The sequence below is a fragment of the Salmo salar genome, chromosome ssa13 (assembly GCF_905237065.1).
Source record: "Salmo salar chromosome ssa13, Ssal_v3.1, whole genome shotgun sequence".
Classification (NCBI taxonomy): Eukaryota; Metazoa; Chordata; class Actinopteri; order Salmoniformes; family Salmonidae; genus Salmo; species Salmo salar.
In genome coordinates this window covers 88,914,129-88,930,330 of record NC_059454.1, presented here as the reverse complement: position 1 = coordinate 88,930,330, position 16,202 = coordinate 88,914,129, and the positions used below count along the sequence as shown (strand labels likewise).

At 42.3% G+C, this 16,202-nt stretch overlaps 1 protein-coding gene and 1 non-coding gene across 6 annotated transcripts in view; both read right to left on the bottom strand.

Annotated features, from left to right (window-relative positions):
* The window catches only part of LOC106568094 (roundabout homolog 1), a 262,979-nt gene that overhangs the window by 205,928 nt on the left and 40,849 nt on the right, over positions 1-16,202 (bottom strand). For all 5 annotated transcript variants that reach the window (XM_014138120.2, XM_014138123.2, XM_045692352.1 and 2 more), the window contains exon 2: positions 8,389-8,516. In XM_014138120.2, the coding sequence (XP_013993595.1) occupies positions 8,389-8,491 (103 nt within the window). In that variant the 5' untranslated portion in view covers positions 8,492-8,516. The remainder of the gene's footprint in view (positions 1-8,388; positions 8,517-16,202) is intronic.
* On the bottom strand, positions 7,314-7,388 carry trnaa-ugc (transfer RNA alanine (anticodon UGC)). The gene has a single exon. It is a non-coding gene; the product is annotated as a tRNA-Ala (tRNA).

Genomic DNA, 16,202 nt, shown 5'->3' with positions numbered 1-16,202 from the left:
CCCGAGTGGCGCAGCAGTCCAAGGCACTGCATTTCAGTGCAGTCCCTGGTTCAAATCCAGGCTGTATCACATCCGGCTGTGATTGGGAGTGCCATAGGGTGGCACACAATTGGCCCAGGTTTGGTAGGGGTAGGCTGTCATTGTAAATAAGAATTTGTTCTTAACTGACTTGCCTAGTTAAATAAAAGGTAAAAAAAAAACTTTGTTGGTGTGTTTGGACCATCATCATTTGTTGGTGATGTGGACACCAAGGAACTTGAAGCTCTCAATCGGCTCCACTACAGCCCCGTCGTTGAGAATGGGGGCGTGCTTGGCCCTCCTTTTCCTGTAGTCTATGATCATCTCCTTTGTCTTGATCACATTGAAGGAGAGGTTGTTGCCCTGGCACCACATTTCCAGGTCTCTGACCTCCTCCCTATAGGCTGTCTCATCGTTGTCGGTGATCAGTCCCACCACCATTGTGTCGTCGGCAAACTTAATGAGGTGTTGGAGTACACGAGGCGAATAAGTACGCACCCCTGAGGGACCTCCATGTTGAGGATCAGCGGGGCTGATGTTTTGTTAACTACCCTTACCACCTGGGTTGGCCCGTCAGAATTTCCAGGACCCAGTTGTAGAGGGAGGTGTTTTGTCCCAGGGTCCTTAGCTTAGTGATGAGCTTTGAGATCACTATGGTGTTGAACGCTGAGCTGTAGTCAGTGAACAGCATTCTCACATACTGTAGGGGATCCTTATGTCCAGGTGTGAAAGGGCAGTGTGGAGTGCAATAGAGATTGCAACATCTGTGGATCTGTTGGTGTGGTATGCAAATTGAACTGGGTATAGGGTTTCTGGGATAATAGTGTTTATGTGAGCCATGACCAGTCTTTCAAAGCATTTCATGGCTACAGACGTGAGTGCTACGGGTCGGTAGTCATTTAGGCAGGTCACCTTAGTGTTCTTGGGCACAGGGACAATGGTCTGCTTGAAACATGCAGGTATTACAGACTCAGACAGGAAGAGGTTGAAAATGTCAGTGAAGACACTTGCCAATTGGTGGCATGCTCAGTGTACTGTTATGGCCAAAAGTTTTGAGAATGACACAAATATTAATTTCCACAAAGTTTCCTGCTTCAGTGTCTTTAGATATTTTTGTCAGATGTTACTATGGAATGCTGAAGTATAATTACAAGCATTTTATAAGTGTCAAAGGCTTTTATTGACAATTACATGAAGTTGATGCAAAAAGTCAATATTTGCAGTGTTGACCGTTCTTTTTCAAGACCTCTGCAATCCGCCCTGGCATGCTGTCAATTAACTTCTGGGCCACATCCTGACTGATGGCAGCCCATTCTTGCATAATCAATGCTTGGAGTTTGTCAGATTTTGTGGGTTTTTGTTACTCCACCGGCCTCTTGAGGATTGACCACAAGTTCTCAATGGGATTAAGGTCTGGGGAGTTTCCTGGCCATGGACCCAAAATATCGATGTTTTGTTCCACGAGCCACTTAGTTATCCCTTTTGCCTTATGGTAAGGTGCTCCACCATGCTGGAAAAGGAATTGTTCGTCACCAAACTGTTCCTGGATGGTTGGGAGAAGTTGCTCTCGGAGGATGTGTTGGTACCATTGTTTATTCATGGGTGTGTTCTTAGGCAAAATTGCGAGTGAGCCCACTCCCTTGGCTGAGAAGCAACCCCACACATGAATGGTCTCAGGATGCTTTACTGTTGGCATGACACAGGACTGATGGTAGCACTCACTTTGTCTTTCCCGGACAAGCTTTTTTCCGGATGCCCCAAACAATCGGAAAGGGGATTCATCAGAGAAAATGACTTTACCCCAGTCCTCAGCAGTCCAATCCCTGTACCTTTTGCAGAATATCAGTCTCTTTGATGTTTTTCCTGGAGAGAAGTGGCTTCTTTGCTGCCCTTCTTGACACCAGGCCATCCTCCAAAAGTCTTTGCCTCACTGTGCGTGCAGATGCACTCACACCTGCCTGCTGCCATTCCTGAGCAAGCTCTGTACTGGTGGTGCCCCGATCCCGCAGGTGAATCAACTTTAGGAGATGGTCCTGGCGCTTGCTGGACTTTCTTGGGGCGCCCTGAAGCCTTCTTCACAACAATTGAACCGCTCTCCTTGAAGTTCTTGATGATCCGATAAATGGTTGATTGAGGTGCAATCTTACTGGCAGCAATATCCTTGCCTGTGAAGCCCTTTTTGTGCAAAGCAATGATGATGGCACATGTTTCCTTGCAGGTAACCATGCTTGACAGAGGAAGAATAATGATTCCAAGCACCACCCTCCTCAGCATGACAGAGTGATCTCCAGCCTTGTCCTCGTCAACACTCACACCTGTGTTAATGAGAGAATCACTGACATGATGTCAGCTGGTCCTTTTGTGGCAGGGCTGAAATGCAGTGGAAATGTTTTTTGGGGATTCAGTTCATTTGCATGGCAAAGAGGGACTTTGCAATTAATTGCAATTCATCTGATCACTCTTCATAACATTCTGGAGTATATGCAAATTGCCATCATACAAACTGAGGCAGCAGACTTTGTGAAAAGTAATATTTGTGTCATTCTCGAAAAACTTTTGGACACGACTGTACAAGTCCTGGTATTCTGTCTGGCCCCGCGGTCTAGTGAATGTTGACCTGTTTAAAGGTCTTACTCACATCGGCTGAAGAGAGGGTGATCACACAGTCGTCCGGAACAGCTGATGCTTTCATGCATGTTTCAGTGTTACTTGCCTCGAATGGAGCATAGAAGTTATTTAGCTCGTCTGATATCCTCGTGTCACTGGGTAGCTCTCGGCTGTGCTTCCCTTTGTAGTCTGTAATAGTTTGCAAGCCCTAACACATCCGACGAGTGTCGAAGCCTGTGTAGTACGATTCAATCTTAGTCCTGTATTGACGCTTGCCTGGTTGATGGTTTGTCAGAGGGCAGAGCGGGTTTTCTTATAAGCTTCCGGATTAGAGTCCCGCTCCTTTAAAGTGGCAGCTTTACCCTTTCGCTCAGTGCGAATGTTGCCTGTAATCAATGGCTTCTGGTTGGGGTATGTACGTACAGTCACTGTGAGGACGACGTCCTCGATGCACTTATTGGTAAAGCCAGTGACTGATGTGGTGTACTCATCAATGCCATCGGAAAAATCCCAGAACATATTCCAGTCTGTGCTAGCAAAACAGTCCTGTAGCTTAGCATTTGCCTCATCTGACCACTTCTGTGTTGCGCGTGTCACTGGTACTTCCTGCTTTAGTTTTTGCTTGTAAGCAGGAATCAGGAGGATAGAATTATGCTCAGATTTTTTTCTCCTCTTGTTGCACATGTAACATGCTGCTAAAAATGAGGTAAAACGGATTCAAGTTTCCCTGCATTAAAGTCCCCGGCCTCTAGGAGCGCTGCCCCTTGATCAGCATTGTCTTGTTTGCTCATGGCTTTACACAGCTCATTGAGTGCGGTCTTTGTGCCAGCATCGGTTTGTCGTGGTATGTAGAAAGCTACGTAAAATATATATGAGAAAATGTAGATGAAAACTCTTGGTAAATAGTGTGGTCTACAGGTTATCATGAGATACTCTACCTCAGGCGAGCAAAACCTCGAGACTTTCTTAATATTTGATTTTGCGCACCAGCTGTTACTGACAAGTAAACACAGACCGCCACCATTTGTCTTACAGGAGGCAGCTGTTCTGTCTTGCCGATGCACAAAAAAACAGCCACTGTATAGTTTCGATGTTGTCGTTCAACCACGACTCGGTGAAACATAAGATATTACTGTTTTAATGTCCCGTTGGTAGTGTCATGACGTTGCCCTCTGGGTTTTCTATGCACCATCCCCCGACCTCTATACTTCTGACACAAGGCTGTGTGAAGGCAGCCATAAATTCCGAAGGAGAATGTCCTGCCTCATGGCCACAGTATGGAGAGAGAGGGGTTTCATAGAGAGACAAAGGAATTATTCTACCTCACCGGATGGGGGAACCGAACGACATTTATGTTCTGGAGAAGGTATAAAAGATCGGTGAAGAATCCAGCTACAAACTGGTCTGCTTGGTACAATTTTGTGAAACTCATTAGAGACAATATGGCCATATTACCATACTAAGGTTTATATACTAGCCTCAGCAATGAGACTTACATCTAATGGTTGTATAAAATGTATGAATAAGGATAAAGCTATTTGGAATATGTTGAGATGTTATGTACTTATGTTAATGTGAGAGAATTGTATGTCTGTTCAAAGCTTAACTAAGTCATCGGCACGCCCCCAGGGACACAGACAGGACAAGGCGTCATGTGACAGCCTTTTCTACGTTCAGTATATAAGCCCCACCCAGAATTTCTTTCTTCAGACCAGGCCTCCACTCCATTACGAGTTGGCCAATAGGTTTGACCATGCATCCCTCGACTGAACTTTAACCATACCACGTGGTTAAACTTTTAGACTATCGATACCGACAGAATAATAACAAGTCTTTGATATTAATTACTAGTCTGCAGCTAGAAATTCGGTGTCATTGAACGCGAAGACCGACGAAACATCCATTCTATAACGACATTAATGAATGCCGCTTTGAAAGATCCATCCTAACCGAGAGAGAGAGAGAGAGTGAGGGAACTCTCCAACAGGACGAACCTTTCCAACAAAGATCACGACGACACACTGAGCGTAAATATATATATTGATTGCAATTGTTTATGAATGAGTGAGCGTTCATGTGCAAAGAATTAGCATATCAATTGTTAATATTTATCAACTCTGTAGGGTCTTCTCAGCTGACCCCCCACTACTATTTTGTTTAACAAGCCACCATGCCGGTTTAGCCCACTAGGGGGCATTCCTTTATCATTGCTTTGTAACGATACCTACTGTTTTGTATGCTTTCTGTGAATTACTTAGTTTAGTAAATAAATGATTTTAAGACAATTGATGTATGGATGACTTAGTGAAGACTGGGTTCGTGCAGATAACAACAATTTACGACATTTGGAATGAGACTGACGCGAGGTAATAATACATCATTAATCAGAAGATAATCGGTCAGATATTATGATATCTGGAAAGTTATATTAGGAAAATGCTAACTTTGTAATCTGAATATTTTCCTTGGTGCCCGACCTCCTAGTTAATTACAGTTACACGATTAATCAGTTAATCGCGTAATAATAATTACAGAGAGTTATTTGATAAACATGTCTTCAAGTTAATGATGCCCAAAGACACGACAGTAGGATAGTCTTGAACGGAGCTCATCCATCCATTAATTCTCCAATGAATGCACGTTGGCCAATAAGATGGATGGTAGAGGCAGATTACCCACTTGCCGACAAATTCTCACAAGGCACCCGGACCTGCTTCCCCTGTATCTGTGTCTTCTCTTCACGCGAATGATAGGGATTTGGGCCTTGTCGGGTATCTGGAGTAAATCCTTCGGGTCCATCTCGTTGAAAAAATCTTTGTCCAGTTCGAGGTGGGTAATCGCTGTTCTGATATCCAGAAGTTATTTTTGGTCATAAGATACAGTGGCAGAAACATTATGTTCAAAAGAAGTTACAAATAACGTGAAAAAACACACAAAATAGCACAATTGGTTAGGAGCCCGTAAAACGGCAGCCATCTCCTCCGGCACCATTAATTAGCTTCATTTCTTAGAGATCAAGTTATACTTCAACAAAGTAATGTTACATGAATGCTAATCTTATCTGTTTCTAACTGCAGAAACAAGTCAACATGTCAACACTTACAAGCTGGCCTTTGATTACACTTCCTAATTGGACTTCTTGCTACCAGCCCCCAGCACTGTACCATCATTACAACACACAGTCAGGAATGTCATACTAGCCATGTATTACAGTCAGGAAAAAATACCCTCTGTTCCAACTTCACATAATCAGAACGAACCTCAGAGGTTTCTCTTACCAAACAGTGCAGTCAATTAGTATTCAGGTACTATTTTTAGATTTCAGTGCAGCATTTGATTTAGTGGATCATGAAATAATTTGGACAAAATGAATGCATTATGGTTTTAAAGAGGTAGCATTGTATTGGGTACAGTCATATCTAACTGACAGGAAACCGTCCACCTATATCAATGGTTCATTTTCTTCCCCTCATGTGTTAAAATGTGGAATACCGCAGGGCAGCTGCCTTGGGCCACTTCTTTATTTAATATATACCAACGACCTTCCCTTTGCCTTAGCTGAAACTCAAGATACTATATTTGCTGATGATACTACAATTTATGCAGCAAGACAATCGGTTCAACAGGTACAGCAAGCTTTACAAGGAGATTTGGAAAATATCAGGGAGTGGGTTTGCCAAAACAAACTTGTTTTAAACACCAAGAAAACCAAAGTTATGTTGGTCTGTTTCACTAGGAAAAGGCCAAAACAGCATGGAATACAATTATGTATGGGAGGAGTACAAATTGAGAAACAGGCGCCTCACAAGTCCTCAACTTGATGACCAGTTGAGGACTTGTGAGGCGCCTGTTTCTCAAACTAGACACTCTAATGTACTTGTCCTCTTGCTCAGTTGTTCACCGGGGCCTCCCACTCCTCTTTCTATTCTGCTAAGAGCCAGTTTGCTCTGTTCTGTGAAGGAAGTAGTACGCAGCGTTGTAGCAGATCTTCAGTTTCTTGGTAATTTCTCGCATGGAATAGCCTTAATTTCTCAGAACAAGAATAGACTGATGAGTTTCAGAAGAAAGTCTTCATTTCTGGCCATTTTGAGCCTGTAATCGAACCCACAAATGCTGATGCTCCAGAATCTCAACTGGTCTAAAGAAGGCCAGTTGTATTGTTTCTTTAATCAGAACAACAGTTTTCAGCTGTGCCAACATAATTGCAAAAGGGTTTTCTAATGATCAACTAACCTTTTAAAATTATAAAGTTGGATTAGCTAACACAACGTGCCATTGGAACACAGGAGTGATGGTTGCTGATAATGGGCCTCTGTACGCCTATGTAGATATTCTATAAAAACAAAATCTGCCGTTTCCAGCTACAATAGTCATTTACAACATGAACAATGTCTACACTGTATTTCTGATCAATTTGATGTTATTTTAATGGACAAAAAATTTGCTTTTCTTTCAGAAACAATACATTTCTAAGTGAAGTGATGCATATAGTCACTTCAACATTGTCTGAGATTGTCAACCATAGAATTTCATTGTCATTGACAGAGCTTGCTAACTAATTATGGGTGTGAAGTAGAGGCAAATTCAGCTGTCTCACACATTTACATTTTAGTCATTTAGCAGACGCTCTTATCCAGAGCGACTTACAGTAGTGAATGCATACATTTCAAACATTTTTTTCCCGTACTGGCCCCCCGTGGGAATCGAACCCACAACCCTGGCGTTGCAAACACCATGCTCTACCAACTGAGCCACAGGGAGGCCGCACACGCGCACACGCACACGCACACACACACACACACACACACACACACACACACACACACACACACACACACACACACACACACACACACACACACACACACACACACACACACACACACACACACACACACACACACACACACACACACACACACACACACACACACACAGCCCTGCAAGATTTGAGTCATAGATCCCTGTTGTTAGCCCATCTACCAGCAAGCAGCATGGATTGATCCCCTGGCAGAGGAAGAGCTAATTAAACACATCACAGTGGAAAATAAATGGAATATATATATATATGATCAGAAATATGATTGTATTACTTATATACATATATATATATATATATAAGTAATACAATCATATATATATACACACACACACACACACATATACTGATTCTTTATTCCAAACCACTGGACCACATGCGGACCAGATAAAACCTTTCTACCTCTCTTCCCTGGTTCTCTGGTTCTCTGATGGATAGAGTAATTACCTGAGGCCTAACAGTATGTGTAATTAGAGCCCTATCAGTGATGATCATCTCCACTCCTCTACCACACTGAGACAAATGAAACCTGCAGTGATGATCATCTCCATTCCTCTACCACACTGAGACAGATGAAACCTATCAGTGATGATCATCTCCACTCCTCTACCACACTGAGACAGATGAAACCTATCAGTGATGATCATCTCTACTCCTCTACCACACTGAGACAGATGAAACCTACAGTGATGAAGCATCTCATTGGTCAAACAATGACCAAGGAGATCTCACACTCTCAACCCAATACCAAATAGACAGACTCAGTACTCTAGGCTTACAGCTATGAAAGACCCATGACTGATAACAAGACTGCCAAGATAAGCAATCATACACAAGCACTTGTACAAAAAAGGTGCTAGTCTCTATCTGCACAAGGTAAGGTGAATTATATTACCAATGGCAAACAGTAGATCGATGAGGAGTGTTGTGTTTTGGAATCTTACCTGGAATGAGGGCTCCTTCCTGCAGTTCTGATTGGATGATACCGAAGAGCATGGCGACAAGGAGAGCCATGACAACTGACCACATGACGCGCATGGTTCTCATTGGTCCAGCATCCCCTTTAATGATCCTACACAGAGACACAGAGGCAGGGATCAAACAGCAAATACTGATATATTGTAGATAGATACAGGTGAGTGAGCGAGAGAAGAGAAAGAGAGAGAAGAGAGAATGAAAGAAAGAAACAAAGAAAGAAAGAGTGAGTGAGTGTGAGAGAGAGACACATGTATCGACCATTACTCTAAGTGAAAGTCAAATCAGTAATTGCCAGTAATACAATCATCCACTGAATAAAATAACTGTTACTATGGATAGACAATGAATAAGATACACAGTATAATCTGCTTTGATGATATCGGAAAACAGATAAAAGGGTATTCTTTCATCAGATATCGCCCAATCAAGTCATTAAAAAGGAAAGTGTTGAACTGAATGACATTTTCACTTTCTAGAGCCTTTGAAGCTACTTTGAAAGTTATAAAACACATCACTGGTGAAAACCTGCTGATATGAGTGTGTTTTCTATGACTTCATTTTCCTAAGGCCCCACCACATAGAAAGAACAAGCGAAGAGCCACTACAGAGGATGGGAAAGGCAGACAGATGGGCTTTGCTCTGAAGCCTAACCAATAAACGCTACAGTTGCATTCTGACTAGGTCTGCACTGCTCTTTGATCCAAACTACACACACTATGACAGGAGACCAGTTTAATATGGGCTCAACATAGCTTCTACTGTATCCCCACACACTGATAAGCCAATGCATTTGATTAGGGTTGGAAAGCTACATGGTAATTTACCAAAGTTAACGGAATCTTCAGTAATTTTGGGAATTAACAGAAAATCTATGGTAGTCTATCGTAACTGATAATTTATACTTGAATAATTTAAAACAAATGTATTCATATATAGTATTAATGTATTATATATGTGTCCATATTGTCCATGAGTTTCTAGTATATAGGCAATTTTCTCTTGAACCACATAGTCTAATTAATAAAAAAAATATATATATATATTTCACCTTTTTTTATCCAGGTAGACTAGTTTACAACTGCGACCTGGCCAAGATAAAGCAAAGCAGTGCGATACAAACAACGACACAGAGTTACACATGGAATAAACAAGCATACAGTCAATAACACAATAGAAAAAAAAGTCTATGTACAGTGTGTGCAAATGAGGTAAGATAAGGGAGGTAAGGCAATAAATAGGCCATAGTGGCGAAATAATTACAATTTAGCAATTTAAACACTGCAGTGATAGATGTGCAGAAGATGAATGTGCAAGTAGAGATACAGGGGTGCAAAGGAGCAAAAAAAAAAAACAGTATGGGGATGAGGTAGTTGGATGGCCTGTTTACAGATGGGCTATGTACAGGTACAATGATCTGTAAGCTGCTCTGACAGCTGGTCCTTAAAGTTAGTGAGGGAGATATGAGTCTCCAGCTTCAGTGATTTTTGCAATTCGTTCCAGTCATTGGCAGCAGAGAACTGGAAGGAAAGGCGACCAAAGGAGGAATTGGCTTTGGGGGTGACCAGTGAAAAATACCTGCTGGAGCGCGTGCTATGGGTGGGTGCTGCTATGGTGACCAGTGAGCTGAGATAAGGCGGGGCTTTACCTAGCAAAGACTTATAGATGACCTGGAGCCAGTGGGTTTGGCGATGAATATGAAGCGAGGGCCAGCCAATGAGAGCATACAGGTCGCAGTGGTGGGTAGTATATGGGGCTTCGGTGACAAAACGGATGGCACTGTGATAGACTGCATCCAATTTGCTGAGTAGAGTGTTGGAGGCTATTTTGTAAATGATATTGCCGAAGTCAAGGATCGGCAGGATTGTCAGTTTTATGAGGGTATGTTTGGCAGCATGAGTGAAGGATGCTTTGTTGCAAAATAGGAAGCCAATTCTAGATTTAATTTTAGATTGAGATGCTTAATGTGAGTCTGGAAGGAGAGTTTACAGTCTAACGAGACACCTAGGTATTTGTAGTTGTCCACATATTCTAAGGGCGGGCAGGTGCGGACAGCGATCGGTTGAAGAGCATGCATTTAGTTTTACTTGCATTTAAGAGGAGTTGGAGGCCACAGAAGGAGAGTTGTATGGCATTGAACCTCGTCTGGAGGTTAGTTAACACAGTGTCCAAAGATGGGCCAGAAGTATACAGAATGGTGTCACCTGTGTAGAGGTGGATCAGAGAATCACCAGCAGCAAGAGCGACATCATTGATGTATACAGAGAAAAGAGTTGGCCTGAGAATTGAACCCTGTGGCACCCCCATAGAGACTGCCAGAGGTCTGTACAACAGGCCCTCCGATTTGACACACTGAACTCTGTCTGAGAAGTAGTTGGTGAACCAGGTGAGGCAGTCATTTGAGAAACCAAGGCTGTTGAGTCTGCCGATAAGAATGTGGTGATTGACAGAGTCGAAAGCCTTGGCCAGGTCGATGAATACAGCTCCACAGTGTTGTCTTTTATCAATGGCGGTTAGGATATCATTTAGGACCTTGAGCGTGGCTGAGGTGCACCCATGACCAGCTTGGAAACCAGTTAGCGGAGAAGGTACGGTGGGATTCGAAATGGTAGGTAATCTGTTTGTTAACTTGGCTTTCGAAGACCTTAGAAAGGCAGGGTAGGATAGATATAGGTCTGTAGCAGTTTGGGTCTAGAGTGTTTCTCCCTTTGAAGAGGGGGATGACCGCGGCAGCTTTCCAATCTTTGGGGATCACAGACGATACGAAAGAGAGGTTGAACAGGCTAGTAATAGCGGTTGCAACAATTTCAGCTGAACATTTTAGAAAGAGAGGGACCAGATTGTCTTGCCCTGCTGATTATGAAAAAAGCATCTAATCAATAATGGCATTATTTTAAATTACTCTGCAACTCTTCCAACTATTGACTTATTTCACACTGCCACCAGTTTGACACCAAAACATTGACAACAAATACATATTGACATAGTAAAATAATATATATACACTATATATACAAAAGTATGTGGACACCACTTCAAATGAGTGGATTTGTTTTTTTCAGCCACACCATTGATGGCAGGTGTATAAAACCGAGCACACATGCATGCAATTTCCATAGACAAACATTGGCAGTATAATGGCCTTACTGAAGAGCTCGAAATTCAACGTGGCATCGTGGAACAAGTCAGTTCGTCAAATTTCTGACCTGCTAGTGCTGCCCCGGTCAACTGTAAGTGCTGTTATTGTGAAGTGTAAACGTTTAGGAGCAGTAACTTTTCAGCCGTGAACTGGTAGGCCACACAAGCTCACAGAACGGGACGACCAAGTGCTGAAGCACGTAGCGCGTAAAAATTGTCTGCCCTCAGTTGCAACATGCTACCATGTTCCAAACTGCCTCTGGTAGCAACGTCAGCACAAGAACTGTTCGTCGGGAGCTACATGGAATGGGTATCCTTGGTTGAGCAGCCGCACACAAGCCTCAGATCACCATGTGCAATGCCAAACCTCGGCTGGAGTGGTGTAAAGTTCGCCGCCATTGGACTCTGGAGCAGTGGAAACGCGTTCTCTGGAGTGATGAATCACGCTTCACCATCTGACTGTCCGACAGACGAATCTGGGTTAGGCGGATGCCAGTATAACCCTACCTGCCCCAATGCATAGTGACAAGTGTAAAGTTTGGTGGAGGATGAATAATGGTCTGGGGCTATTTTTCATGGTTCGGGCTAGGCCCCTTAGTTCCACTGAAGGGAAATCTTTATCCTACAGCATAATGACATTCTAGACGATTATGTTCTTCCAACTTTGTGGCAACAGTTTCAGCCCTTTCCTGTTTCAGAATGACAATGCCCCTCTGCCAAAGTAGAGGTCCATACCGAAACGGTGTGTCAAGATCGGTGTGGAAGAAATTGACTGGCCTGCACAGAGTCCTGACCTCAAGTCCATGAAAACCTTTGGGATGAACTGGAACGCCGACTGCAAGCCCAACATCAGTGCCTGACCTCACTAAGGCTCTTGTGGCTGAATGGAGGCAAGTCCCCTCAGCAATGTTCCAACATCTAGTGGAAAGCCTTCCCAGAAGAGTGGAGGCTTTTATAGCAGCAAAGGGCGGACCAACTCCATATTAAAGCCCATGATTTTGGAATGAGATGTTCGACGAGCAGGTGCCCACATAATTTTGGTCATGTAGTTTATACAAAGGATATTTCATGCTGAAACCCTCATATTAAACACTAATAGTAAAGTTGATGGTTTATATTTAGGATAATTTTTTACAGCTTTGTTATAATTTTTTATTTAAATGATTTAATAGATTTTACATGTGATAAGGCCACATAGAGTGCCAGAGATTATTAGAGACACCTGTGAAAATCTGAAGTACCCAAAAGGGCTCCTAGATGTCTTAATATAGATTACATAAAATCTTTGAAAAATACCAAAATTCTGGTAGTTTACTGGTAAACGTAGAAAGTTTCCAATAATATACCCTCCCTTTGCAACGCTACAGCTGATACATGTTCCCTCAGAGGAAATATGGTGTTTGTTTGCGTGTGTGCACCCAAGTCTGAGTGTGAACATGCTTTTGTGCCTCAATGTATTTGTGTGTCACCTAGCAGCTTACTTTTGTCATTTTGCATACATTTTCAGAAACACACCCCACTGCATGTCATCTTTCTTTCTGGCACCCTCCTGCTGCCATGACACAATCTCCTGTTTGATAAATCAATTTCTCAGGCTGATTTGGAGGAAAACAAGGTATGGTCATTTTCCTGCCAAACATCCCCTTTCCCCTTTGCCCCTCCTCCTACCTCTTCCTTGGGTAGTGTGAGCCACAGTGACATGACCAGGCTGTAGAAGAGGAGCAGCCAGTTGGTTTTACTGATCAACCATCTGTGGAAAAAACTGCTCTCTCCTGGTTCACATTCTCTCATGGAAGGCCAGATTACTGGGATGCCTTGGCACCCACTGGCAGATTCTCGGCACCACAGTCAATCTGCTCGCCTCCACTCACTTAACACAGTAATTGTTGCCAACACCAACAACTTACCAAAACTTTTCAAGTGTTTCTGAGTGAAGGACCAAAGGAAAAGGGATGAGAAAAGTTGATTTCTATCTGACTCACATGATCACCCCACACCTTACATTTCTGAACCTACTCACCTCATTTTTCTGCTTGCTTGTGCCTCCTTGGCTCTGTTGAGTAGCTAGTCAGCTCAGCTAGCTATCCAACTTGGTTTGTACTGTTTTTAGCATTTTTACGCTGGCTAGGGAAACTATAGTAGTTGATACAATGTTGCAAGTTTGCTAGCAAGAGTCCAGGCCAGACCTTTATACAATGTTTCAAGTTCGTTAGCAAGAGTGTGAGCTCAAGACAGTAGAGAGATGATTGAAAGACAACTTGCAGTTTCTCAATGATTATAACGGTAATTTCATTTTATTTTCACAGAGGTTAAATGACTATACAATTACCGTGTCAGCCCTGAATTTAGGACAGAAAAGATCCACCCTAAATTAAAACAATGTTTCTCTGACTTCTCTGAGCGCTCTATTCTTTCAAATATTTACAATGTTTTGTACAGTGGAAAAATAGATACACCAGCAGTAAATAGAAGAGAGACATTGTACAGAAAATAAAATATATGTAATTTGGAAACAATACCAGTGGGAGAAAAACATAGCTAAACAGATAAGCGAATGTGATTAACCTCTTGACGGTCGCCTAGGATAGGGGGCGCTACAGCGCTTTTTGAAAAAAATTAGTGCCCATTTTAAACGGCCTACTACTCCAACTCAGAAGCTAGGATATGCATATAATGAATACTTGTGGATAGAAAACACCCTAAAGTTTCTAGAACTGTTTGAATGGTGTCTGTGAGTATAACAGAACTCATATGGCAGTCAAAACCCCGAGACAGATCGAAACAGGAAGTGGAATTCTGAATTGCGGACTCAATTTCATCTCGTTGCCTATAAATCACACCGTGAGCAATGGTTCATTGAGCACTTCCTATTGCTTCCACTAGATGTCCCCAGTCTTTACAAAGTGATTTGAGTCTCCTACTGTGAAAACTGACTGAATGACACGCTGTGGAACGTGGTCACATGAGGAGGGCCATCACCATTATGACGCCGGCGCCCCTGGCTACCCTCCGCTTTCGAAACATTTATAAAGACAATGCAATCGTCCCCCTGAATCTTATTGGAGCTCTGGTTGAAAAAGGCCCTAAAGATTTATGTTATACAACGTTTGACATGTTTGAATGAACCTAAATAAGAAAAAAATGCATTTTGTTGAAAGAGTAGCCCCGCGCACGTCGGAACTTTTGGTGCAGCCTTCAGAACGCGCTAACAAGAACAAGCTATTGGAACATAAAGGATGAACTTTTTCGAACGAAAATACATTTGTTGTGGACCTGGGATTCCTGGAAGTGCCTAAGGATGAAGATAATCAAAGGTAAGGGATTATTGACAATAGTATACAAGACTAGATTTGATGTGCAATTGTTCCAAGATGGCGCTGACCTGTATTGCTAGCCTATTGTTCTGAGTATCGCATCCCCTTTTATCGCAAAGTGTGATTACCCAGTAAAGTTATTTTTTAACCTGTTAGGGCTAGGGGGCAGCATTTGCACGTCTGGATAAAAAAAATGTACCCGATTTAATCTGGTTACTAATCCTACCCAGTAACTAGAATATGCATATACTTATTATATATGGATAGAAAACACTCTAAAGTTTCTAAAGCTGTTTGAATGGTGTCTGTGAGTATAACAGAACTCATTTGGCAGGCAAAACCCTGAGACATTTTCTGACAGGAAGTGGATACCTGATGTGTTGTATTGACTTTAAACCTATCCCATTGAAAAACACAGGGGCTGAGGAATATTTTGGCACTTCCTATTGCTTCCACTAGATGTCACCAGCCTTTACAAAGTGTTTTGAGTCTTCTGGAGGGAGATCTGACCGAACAAGAGCCATGGAACGATGATGTCCCATTAGACACCTGGCGCGAGTTCATGTTGGGTACCCTCGTTCCAATACGTTATAAAAGAGTATGCATTCGTCCACCTTGAATATTATTCATGTTCTGGTTAAAAAGGCCCTAATGATTTATGCTATACAACGTTTGACATGTTTGAACGAACGTAAATATATTTTTTCCCCTCGTTCATGACGAGAAGTCCGGCTGGCTTAGATCATGTGCTAACAAGACGGAGATTTTTGGACATAAATGATGAGCTTTTTTGAACAAAACTACATACGTTATGGACCTGTGATACCTGGAAGTGACATCTGATGAAGAGAATCAAAGGTAATGGATTATTTACATAGTATTTTCGATTTTAGATCTCCCCAACATGACGTCTAGTCTGTATCGCAACGCGTATTTTTCTGGGCGCAGTGCTCAGATTATTGCAAAGTGTGATTTCCCAGTAAGGTTATTTTTAAATCTGGCAAGTTGATTGCGTTCAAGAGATGTAAATCTATAATTCTTTAAATGACAATATAATATTTTACCAATGTTTTCTAATTTTAATTATTTAATTTGTGACGCTGACTTGACTGCCGGTTATTGGAGGGAAACGATTTCCTCAACATCAATGCCATAGTAAAACGCTGTTTTTGGATATAAATATGAACTTGATAGAACTAAAAATGCATGCATTGTCTAACATAATGTCCTAGGAGTGTCATCTGATGGAGATTGTAAAAGGTTAGTGCATCATTTTAGCTGGTTTTATGGTTTTGGTGACCCTGTCTTTGACTTGACAAAACATTACACAC